This window comes from Bison bison, unplaced genomic scaffold (assembly GCF_000754665.1).
Source record: "Bison bison bison isolate TAMUID 2011002044 unplaced genomic scaffold, Bison_UMD1.0 scf7180017864063, whole genome shotgun sequence".
Classification (NCBI taxonomy): domain Eukaryota; kingdom Metazoa; phylum Chordata; class Mammalia; order Artiodactyla; family Bovidae; genus Bison; species Bison bison.
Genome location: NW_011494635.1, coordinates 14,239,426 through 14,251,024, shown reverse-complemented (window position 1 = coordinate 14,251,024; position 11,599 = coordinate 14,239,426). Strand labels below are relative to the sequence as shown.

General features: G+C 44.8%; 1 protein-coding gene across 1 annotated transcript in view; it reads left to right on the top strand.

Annotated features, from left to right (window-relative positions):
• Window positions 1–10,381: 10,381 nt before the first annotated feature.
• TMC2 (transmembrane channel-like 2) overlaps window positions 10,382–11,599 on the top strand; it is a 100,204-nt gene continuing 98,986 nt past the window's right edge. Inside the window, exons 1-2 of the mRNA XM_010836515.1 lie at window positions 10,382–10,415; window positions 10,973–11,020. Of these exons, the coding sequence (XP_010834817.1) occupies window positions 10,382–10,415; window positions 10,973–11,020 (82 nt within the window). The remainder of the gene's footprint in view (window positions 10,416–10,972; window positions 11,021–11,599) is intronic.

The window sequence follows — 11,599 nt, the reverse complement described above, 5'->3', positions numbered from 1 at the left end:
GACATGAAGAACTGGAGCTCCTTGGAACTGCCCCCAAAATACCATCTAGCAGTTTCACAACATTATTACTCTTCAGAGCAATGTTTATTTATGTTGAGTTGAATGTCCAATAAATGCAACTCAAGTATTAATTAGCTAAAGCCGGTGTTGAGCAGAATGAAAAATAAGAAGAATATTTATGAAAAGTTGAAAGATATGTTTTTGCACCACCTGTTTTGGTCTTACTGCCTACAAAGTAGATTGTTTTGCTGAAAACTTGCAAATATGTGAAATCAAGAGATTTCACCTTATAGTTATGGTGAAATCACCACAAAGAAAAGGCAAATATCGAGACAAAACTCAAGGGCAAAGGGGAGAAGAAATCTTCCCAGAGGCTCAAAGGATCTCAGACACCAGCCACCATGTGACGAGTCAGGATGCAGTTCCTTCCCATGGATGGAGTGTTGACTTCTGCCTTGCAGCATCTCCCCAAGTAAAGAGCAGAAGTTCTTACAGAACTTCTCAAGATGGTATCAGGTACACCACCTCATCCACTGAAAGAAACCTGCCACCTATCCCAGCAGAGCTGTGTGTCTGAGTCCTCATGTACCCACCAGCCTGGAACAGTGGCAATGATACAAGAAGGATATAAGTCAGAATCAGACGTTTGCCTAAGTGCTGACCATCCCAAGTATACTTGGAAGCTCCACAGGAAAGAAATATAAAGAATGTGGACACAGTGTAACTATAATACCCACGCTGCCACCCAGAGAGCTCTTCCAAAGCCCTGGCTGCCCCACCTGCCCTGCGACCACCAAGCAGGATGCCTGTTCTCTCCCGCTGGTAGCTGGGGTTGGATATTGTTTTCTGATATTCCATATCCAGTGGTTGGATTGCCTCAAGAACAGCAAAGCCTTTGGAACTCAATGAGTCAGTATCACAGACGTTATAACTCACCTGCTTCTAACCATTCTGTTTGTTCGAGATTCTTGTGCCCTTGATCAAAACCCTTCAGTGTTCTGTATCCTTGAAAGATGATTATAGGTCTCCTTCACCATCTGCCCAGTCTGCCTGACAGCCTCACCCTCCTCCTGGCCTCACCTTCCATTGACCCAGCAGGACCACCAAAAGACACACACTGGACTTCTTGCCCTGCCCTACCCATTACCTCTGCCCAAGATACTCTCCCTTTGCCTCACATTAAAACTCAACTCAGCACACTGCTTCCTGGGGGTCCCCGATCCCTCCCCACAAACAAGACAAGCTGCCTCCTTTCCCCAGCATTGTGGAGGGTCAAGAACTGCCTCACACTTGAGGGAACACAGGAGAGGAAGACTCAAGTTGTCAAATGTGGTCAGTGCGATCAAAGAGTTGTGGGAAGTGGGTTAGGGGCTGGCTTAGGCATTATGGATGCAAGCGACCAAAACGTGTGTGTGGCTGATCCCTTGGAAAGGAGTACGCTGGGTGCTTCTGATGGTTAGCCCTCTGTGTTTGTGAAGCTTTCATAAATAGGCCCCAGAATGAATTCTTCCCCAAACCAGTATGGGTGTTGGTGAAAAGAGTAGCTTAAAGAGGGAGTAAGCTCCTCATCCTGAGGTATTGGACTCCTGCCCACAAGAACCCCACTGTCCTCCAGCAGGAGGAAGACAAGTAGAAACCAATAAGGAAGGACGTGAACCCCTTCCAGCAGGAACAGCAAGAGAAAGACTGCAGGTGATCCTGAGACTCCCTGATGTGGCTTCTCCTGTTCTAACAAGGTTCTTCTCTGGTTGGAAAGAATGTTACTCAAAGTCTAAGAAACATCACTTCAAAGTGGAGAATCCACTCTAGCTGGGCTTGGCTACAGCTTTTAGGAGGAGCTGTTCTTGGACTCTGGCTCGGGTTGAATTCAGGTGCTTCCCTATTGACGGCAAGCAGTTTCTTGGCTGATCCAGGACCAGCCTTGGGATCTTCCTGTGACAAGTAAGAGACAGCCCTCTTTGCCCTGCTGCCAAGGGCACAGAGGGGCATGAATAGAGAACATGGAGTGAGGGGAGATAAATCAGGCCCCACAGGACTCAGAGCATGAAGCAAGCACCTCCCATAAGTGGATAGTGGGGCGTGCTCTGTATTTACTGGAACTTGTGCAGGTTCCTTTACCTACCTTCGTCCATCTGTCCCTCACAAGTCCCAGAAGGAGCCCTCTTAACCCCATTTTTGAGATAAAGAAACAGAGGCTCAGGAAGGATAAATAACATGCATAAGGTCATACAGGACTGAACTCTGCCTGATACCCCAGCTTGTGCTCTAAATCACCTTTATATGCTGCCCTTGTTCAGCACTCAAAAACTCTGTGAGGAAACATCATTCGAAGACTTACTTTTAAATGTTGAATGGCTGGTGTGCCCAGGGCTCTGCCACGAGTCCTGATGGCAGCATCCTTCAGAGTTGTATCCTCAGCTGAGAGGAAGCAAAGCAAAGGAAGATGATAGCACTGGGAGTAAAGACCCAATTTCAGTTTTAAGGTGGAAAGCTGGCCTGAAATGGAGAGGCAGAGGAGGCTGGAGATACCCGGAGCTCTCAGGGGCCTTGCTTTGCACAGTAAGGAGTCTGAGTTTCATCCCAGACCATAAGGTTTTAGGGCAGAGCTTTAAGCAGAGGAGAGATGCAGTCAGATTTCTGCTCTAGAGGCCTCCCAAGTGGGAGGCAAATGCAGGGTCCTTGGAAAGGAAGGATGTGGTGTGACCCAGATTTTTCCTGAGAGGTCAGAGAGCGTAGGGAATAAAAGCTTGTGTCCTGGAGTAAGAGCAGCCTCCAGGGACTAAAGGACACTTACTATCTCAGCCTCAATTTCCTATCTGTTTACAAAAAAAAAAAAAAAGATAATGAGACTGCCCACCTCAAATGGTTGTTGTAGTAATTGAATAGAGACTTCCCTGGTGGCTCAGATGGTAAAGCATCTGCCTACAATGCGGGAGACCCAGATTCAATCCCTGGGTCGGGAAGATCTCCTGGAGAAGGAAATGGCAACCCACTCCAGTACTCTTGCCTGGAAAATCCTGTGGACAGAAGAGCCTGGTAGGCTACAGTCCATGGGGTCACAAGTCCTTGAGATTGTATTCCTATAAACTTCCCTCTTAGAACTGCTTTTGTTGCGTCTCACAGGTTTTGGATCATTGTGCTTTTATTTTCGTTTGTCTCTAGGTAGTTTTTCTTAATTTCCTCTTTGATTTCTTCAGTGATTCATTGGTTGTTTAGTAGTAGATTGTTTAGCCTCCTCATGTTTGTGTTTTTTATAGTTTTTTCTTGTAGTTTACTTCTAATGTCATAGCTTTGTGATCAGAAGAGCTGCTTGATAAGATTTCAGTTCTCTGAAATTTACCAAGGCTCACCCTGTGGCCCAGGATGTGGTCAATCCTGGAGAATGTTCCATGTGCACTTGAGAAGAACGTGTATTCTGCTGCTTTTGGATGGAATGCTCTACAAATATCAAGTCCATCCAGTCTAATGTGTCATTCAAGGCCTGTGTTTCCTTATTAATTTTCTGTCTAGAGGATCTGTCCATTGACAGTGGGGTGTTAAATTCCCTCGCTATTATTGTGTTGCTGTTGACTTCTCCATTTCCATCTGTTAGTATTTGCCTTATGTATTGAGGTGCTCCTATGTTGGGTGCCTGGCATGCTACAGTCCTTGGGGTCACAAAGAGTTGGACATAACCTACCGACTGAACAACAACAAATGTTGGGTGTATATATTAATAATTGTTATATCTTCTTCTTGGATTGACCCCTTGATCATTATGTAGTGTCTTTCTTTGTCTCTTTTAACAGTCTTTGTTTTAAAGTCTATTTTGTCTGATATGAGTTGCTACTCCAGTTTTCTTTTGATTTCCATTTATACTTTCAGTCTGTATGTTTCCCTGGGTCTGAGGTGGGTCTCTTGTAAACAGCATATATACAGGTCTTGTCTTCAAATCCCCCCAGCCAGTCTACGTCTTTTGGTTGGCTCATTTAATCCATTTACTTTTAAGGTAATTACCGATATGTGTATTTCTATTGCCATTTTCTTAATTGTTTTGGGTTTGTCTTTTTCTCCCCCTCCTCTTTTGTTCCCTTCTGTTGTGGTCTGATTACCATCTATAGTGTTGGGTTTGGGTTGCTTTTCCTTTTGTGTGTCTGTCTATTGTTGTTTTGGGGTTTGCTGCTCTCGTGAGGTTTTGATATAACGGTACATATATGTACAAGATTTTTTTGTTTGTTTTTTGGTTTTTAAGTTGCTAGTCTCTTTCCCACCTAGAGGAGTTCCTTTAGCATTTGTTGCAAAACTAGTCTGGTAGTATAGAATTCTCTTAGCTTTTGCTTATCTAAAACTTTTGATTTCTCTGTCAAATCTGAACTGGAGCCTCACCAGGTAGAGTATTCTTTCTTGTAGAGTCTTCCCTTTCATCATTTTAAATATAGCATGCCGCTCCCTTCTGGCTTGCAGAGTTTCTGCTGAGAAATCAGCTGATAACCTTATGGGCATTCCCTTGTATGTTATTTGTCATTTTTTCCCCTCATTGCCTTTAATATTTTATCTTTGTCTTTAATTTTTGTCAGCTTAATTACAATGTGTCTTGGCATGCACCTCCTTGGGTTTATCCTGCCTGGGACTCTCCGCACTTCCTGGACTTAGTTGACTGTTTCCTTTCCCATGTTAGGAAAGTTTTCAGTTGTTATCTCTTCACTTATTTTCTCATATCCTTTCTCTCTCTCTTCTCCTTCTGAGACCCCTATAATGTGAATGTTGGTGCATTTAATGTTGTCCAACAGGTCCCTTAGACTGTCTTCATTCCTTTTCATTCTTTTTTCTTTATTCTGTTCTGCAGCAGTGATTATCACCATTCTGTCTTTCAGGTCACTTATTCATTCTTCTGCCTCAATTATTCTGCTATTGATTCTTCTAGTATATTTTTCAATTATTGTATTCTTCTCTGTTTGTATTTTAATTCTTCTAGGTCTTTGTTAAACATATCGTGTATCTTCTCAGTCTTTGCCTCCATTCTTTTTCCAAGATCCTGGATCATCTTCACTATAATTACTTTGAATTCTTTTTCTGGAAGGTTGCCTATTTCTTCTTCATTTGGTTGTTTCTCTGGGGTTTTATCTTGTTCCTTCATCTATGACATAATCCTCTGCCTTTTCATTTTAACTTCCTGTGATTGTGGTTTTTGTTCTGGAGGCTGCAGTTGTAGTTCTTCTTGCTTCTGCTCTAAACAAATCCTTATAAGGCCTTGCCAACAGCCTGGCAGAAAGAACATGGGAGTCTTGCAGAGGGTTCCTGGGCAGGACCCAGCAAAGAGCAGCATACAGCACGCATGCTACCTGGGTAAGAGTTTTAAAGCACATACGTTGTTCTCTTCTTCTCACTCCTTGAGCAAGTGGCTCTAACCTGGGTCCCTTTGCCTCACAAGATGTCATCAGCCTTCTGCATCCCTGTTGCAGCCTAGGAACCCTGTGGGTGGGCCCCATGGAGACAAAGATGGCACAGCCTTCCTCCCTTCCTCAGGAACCTTCTCATTCTCCCCTGGATGTGTTTCCCTCTAGAAATATTGAAATTGGTGTAAGTGCCATGCAACAAATTAAGCAAAATACTCATATTATTTATTTGACTCCCAAACTTGACTTTGGAATTCCATAGAAATAATTGTGGAAAATAGGCACTATTGTGAGAGGGAAGACATCTCTAAATCTCAGATCACATGTTGAGACACCACAGGCTAAAACTAATCACCTTAACCCATCATAAACACATCAGTTCCCAAGGCCAAAGTTCTCTGTCTTATTCACTGATGAATCCCCAAATGCCTAGAATTGGGTCTGGCCCTAGTGAGTGCTTGAAATTTTCTGAGGGAAGCAGAGAAGGGGAGCATTCCATGGTGTAAACAGGGCAAGTGCTGAGACACAAGGGATTTCCCCTCCAGAGAGGAAGGTGAGGCAGAAAGCATCCCTCCTCCAATGGCAGAGAATAGGGAAGGGCAGGGTAGGTCTGCTGGGAGGGTCTTCCTCATCAGGAGATGGGGAGAGGCAGCAGAGGCCAGAGAATGCAACTGAGAGTCCCCTCACTTCCCCTGAACCCCAGTGTGGGGCAAGGACATGCTGCAGAAACCAGCAACATGATCTGAGAAGAGCGTCAGTGACAAAGAGAAAAAGTTTAAAGCTTGAGTTGAACTTTTGTGTGCATTTCAGATGTTTTACCACACTTGGTGGTTCTTTTGCCCTTGCCATTTGCCAAGGTCCCCATGTGGCAGACAGTCCTACTCCTGACCCTGTTAGGGGGGTAAAAGTCCCAGATTGGGTCTGTTCTAACACCCCTGTAAGACTTGCCCTGGAGTAAGTTCATAATCCTATTGTGAGAATCCTGGTGAGATATATAGACTACCCTTCTCAGAACATTGATTTTAATTCCATGTGATAAAGTACTAGGATTACAAAGGAGACTAATGATCCTGAAATTGGCGTTGAAATAATTTTAAAAATCTGTCAACAGTGACATATGTGTTTCCTCAAAATTAAGCAGCAAGATCTAGTGGCAAATATAAAACTATCATAATTTCAAAGTGGTGATAAACATAAATGATATTTTGAGAGATCTCCAACAGCTTTAGAGTTGTTAGAAGAAACAGTGACTGAAACTGTCCACTTTGGCTGGGCACCATAGTAACCATCTGTCTGAGTTATTTTATAACAGGAAGCCTGGTAAGGAACACAGAACTAATAAGCCACCACCAACTGGAAGAATTCAAGAAAGGTCAAAAGGAGACGCCATGTGTCCTACCACCTCCCAGAAGCATCCTCGCTGAAATGCATGTACCACCAGGAAGGACCCTAAGTCAGAATGACTGGCCGAAGACAAGCCGGAAACTAATCCTGTCACCATAAAAACTGAGACTGTGAGCCCCATGGCAGAGCAGACTTCTTGGGTTCCCTAACACCCCTGCTGTCTGCCAAGGCACCCCTTCCCAATAAGGGACGCCTCATCTGTCTTGTTTTGTCAGCACATGTGTCTCCTCAGACAATTCATTTCTGAGTGTTAGACAAAAGCCTACTCTTGGGCCCTGGAAGGTATGATGTGAAAATATCTGTGACTCCATCCAGAAATAAATCCACACACTCATGGTCAACAAAGGAGGAAAAATATACAACAAAGGAGGCAAGAATGTACAATAAAGAAAAGACAGTCTCATCAATAAGTTGTTGACTAAAAAAATATGCATGACCTAAAAGTTGAGAGTTCTGTTTTATTCAGCAGACATACTGAGATGTTCAATCCCAGGAGCAGCATTTCAAGTAACCCTGAGAGAACTGCTCCAAGGAGCAAAGGAGGGGACCCAAAATATATAGAAGTTTTGCAACCAAGGGCAGGTAGTCTGAACATCAAATTATTATCATTAATTAAAGAAAACCAGATATCTCAAGTTAAGGAATTTAGTGCTTTTCTGTATATGAGAAGATACAAGAGTCTGGGCTCAGGAAATCATTCCTTTGCTATGCACCTAAGCTATCTGGGGCCAGTATCCTGTGTTTTCTTATTTTGAGTTTCCCCAGGGCTCACCATTGGGAATGGCTGCAGTCTGACGGCAGCTAGATGGCAGGAATTCTTTCTTTCCTGAGTTCCCACAGTACTCAATGGCTCACGTTGGAGGGCTGCAGTCACTTCTGACTGTGACATTGTTTGTTTATTGACATGACAGGAAACATTTTATTTCTCAAAGTGGTGCTGGGAAAACTGAACAGCTACATGTAAAAGAATGCAATTAGAATATACTCTCACACCACACACAAAAATAAACTCAAAATGGATTAAAGATCTAAATATAAGATCAGAAACCATAAAACTCCTAGTGGAAAACATAGGCAGAACACTTTGACATAAATCATTGCAATATTTTTTTAGATCTATCTCTTAAAGTAGAGGAAATAAAAGAAAAACTAAACAAATGGGACCTAATTAAACTTAAAACTTTTGCACAATGATGGAAATCGTCAACAAATGAAAAGACAATCTACAGAAATGGAAAAGGTATTTCCAAACGATATGACTGACAAGAGGTTAATATCTAAAATATATGAATAGCTCATACAGCTCAACAACAATAAAAAGACAAATAACTCAATTAAAAAATGGGCAGAAGACTTGAATAGACATTTTTCCAAAGAGGACATGGAGATGGTTAACAGGCACAGGAAAAGATGCTCATCCTCAGGGAAATGCAAAATCAAAACAATCAGGAAATATCGCCACACCTGTCAGAATGGGTATCATCAAAAAGAACACAAATGTTGGCAAGGATGTGGAGGAAAGGGAACCTTCATACACTGTAGTAAGAATGTGAATTTGTGCAGCCTTTGTGGAAAACAGTATGGAGGTTTTTTAAAAAAACTACCATATAACCCAGAAATTCTATTCCTGGGTTTTATCTTTAAAAAACCAAAAACACTAATTCAAAAAGATACATGCACCCCAATGTCCATCACAGCATTATTTACAGTTTCCAAGATGTAGAAGCAACCTAAGTGTCCATCAACAGATGAATGGATAAAGAGGATGTGGTCTATATACACAACGGAATCCTTCTCAATCATAAAAAAGAATAAAATCTTGCCATTTGTAGCAACATAGATGGACTTGGAGGGTATTATGCTAAGTGGAGGGCATCCCTGGTAGCTCAGACAGTGAAGAATCTGCCTGCAATGTGGAAGAACTGGGTTTGATCCTTGGGTCAGAAAGATCCCCTGGAAAAGGGAATGGCTACCTATTCCAGTATTCTTGACCGGAGAATTCCATAGACAGAGGTGACTGATGGACTACACTCCGTGGGATCACAAAGAGTCAGACACAACCTTCACCTTTCTTTCATGCTAAGTGAATTAAGACAAATAGAGATATCATATATAAGTCAGATATATGATATCACTTATATGTGGAATCTGCAAAACACAACAAATGTGAATATAACAAAAGAAACAGACTCACAGATGTAGAGATCAAATTAGTGGTTACCTGTGAAGAGATGAATCGGGGGAGGGACGACATAGGGGAAGAGGATTAAGCTGTACAAACTCTTATGTATGAAATAAGCTGCTGTTAAGTCACTTCAGTTGTGTCCGACTCTGTGTGATCCCACAGATGGCAGCCACCAGGCTCCGCCGTCCCTGGGATTCTCCAGGCAAGAACAGTGGAGTGGGTTGCCATTTCCTTCTCCAATGCATGAAAGTGAAAAGTGAAAGGGAAGTCGCTCAGTCGTGTTCGACTCTTAGCGACCCCATGGACTGCAGCCCACCAGGCTCCTCCATCCATGGGATTTTCCAGGCAAGAGTACTGGAGTGGGGTGCCATTGCCTTCTCCATGAAATGAGCTACAAGGATATATTCTACAATATAGGAAATATAGCCAATATTTTATAATAACCATAAGTGGAGCATAACCTTTAAAATTGTGGATCACTGTACTGCACACCTATGATTCATATAATAGTGTATATCAACTATACTTCAATTTAAAAAGAAAAGAAAATATTTGTGACTCCTATTGGGGACAAAATCACACTTTTTGGGGGGGAAATGCTAAATTTTGGTTTAAGGCAAGGAAAAATGAAGATACAATGTTTTCCCCCATTCCTGTTCTCAGACCCACAAAATTCCATTCATGACTCTTGGAGTGCCAGGGACCCCAGGTTAAGAACAGAGAATGCTGAGGACTGTGATCACCTTTCAGAGGCACCCTGAAAGGTGGTTTCCAACCCAGCCAAATCTGCCCTTTTTGAAGCCAGGCAGCAGGGGGAAGAGCTGGCGAGCAAGTGAGCAGATGGTGCAAACAGAAACAGTTCCTCAGAGTGGGCTCAGGGCTTCCTTATCAGGATTCAGATGCAGACTAATCTGAATGTCCATTGGTACCCTGGGAGTTTGTGTTTTAAGTAAAAGTCCTGGTGATAACTTTCACAAATATCCTGTCATTTCCCCAGTGCCTGCCCCAACCAGGGACCCAAGATGGAGGGAAAGAGCCCTGGGAAGCTCCTCGCACCTCCCCTGGCTGGAGTAAAAGTGGCATCACTGTCGGGAAATGAGCCAGCAGCTTCTGGCCCCTTCAGGGCCCCTTCGTGTGTAAGTGATGCCTGTAACCCGAGACCGCAGCGCCTCTGCAGAGAAACCTGAGCAGAGGACTGTGCAGCCGGATTGAAGGGCTGGGAACTCACCGCCTCCTGCCCCACCTGTCTCCCAAACTTCACCCACCTCCACGTTCAATCTCAAACAAGCCAAGGAGCTTTGGCTACCAGGAAAGGAAGCCAACCACCATGAGAGCCCCAAAACATCCCAGGCCGAAGCTGTCCGTGGACAAGCGAGACTTGTGAGCTGGCCTGGGGGCCGACAGAGCCCTGCGGACCATGAGCCATCAGCTAAAGGGCCAAGGGGAGGAAGGTGAGTTTATCCTCATCTCTGCAGAGCCCCCTCCCAGGTTTCCTGGGCAGCAGGGGACAGGGAAGCAGATGGGATGTTTTGCGGGACCCAGGTTTGAGTTGCAGGGCCTGCCACTTGCTTGCTGAGCACCCTCAGTCTGGTTATCCAAACTCTCCCTGCCTCATCCATGAGCAAAGGCAGCCATAGCCTCCTTGAAGGGCTGTTGGAGGGATTAAAAACAGCCTGTGCCTGCGTTAAGGTTGAGTGACAGAGGCCATCGGTGCCCGCCGGGCTCATTCAGCCTCCCCTGCCTTCGTAACAGTCACCTTTCCTTAGCAATCCTCTCCACAGATTTCTCTTTCTCTCTGTGGTTGTGGAGATGTTCTGACCTCAGAAGTTTCCAGGGTGCCAGAGAAATGTCAGAACGATGGGCCCTAGAGCTTATGGAGCTAAACAGTTGGAGCCCAGTTCCCTCTGAGACCCTATCAACCTGCTAAGGGTCCCCATGGAGAGATGGGCAGAGTGGGGAAGGGCGCTCTCCAGAGGTCAGCCATTCACACCTGTTCCATCTCTTACAGGAGGAGGTGGCACGAGGGGGCGGGCAAGGAGCGGCTCTCTGGGCACAGGTGAGAAGGGGTGAGGTATCCTGGGGAGCTGAAAGTCCAGCCATCCACTCAACCTTCTCTTCCATCCTCCTGCTTCCTGCCTTCCCCCCGACTCACTGTAAGGAGCTCTCCCAAGGCAGGTATAATAGTTCAATTGGGGAGGAGGGCAAGGGCTGCTAGAGAGGGCCTGCCCTCAGCTCTGAGAGTGAGTGACACTGAGTTGAGCCTCAAAGATCAGTGAACATTCACCAGCTTGTGGGGTCGGGATGCCATTCCAGGCAGCCAGTAGGGAGTGAAGCCAGAGCTCACACCCAGGCAACCTGACTCCAGAGGACAAGCTCTTACCCTCACAAAGTGCCAGCAGCAGTGGGTCACCTTCCCATCTGAAATGTGGACACAGCTCCTCCGTGGGCCAGTGAGGGTTTTGCACAGAGGGGACAACCTGCTCCAGGAAGAGCTGAAGTCACAGGTGGAAAACCCTCCAGTGCCATCAGGGGAGCTTGAGCCACACCCAGGGGTCAGGCACCCTGCACTTCAGGTCAGGAGACATGTGGTTATGGTACGTTTTCTCCTCCTTGCGTCCCAGGCAGGGCCCTGCTT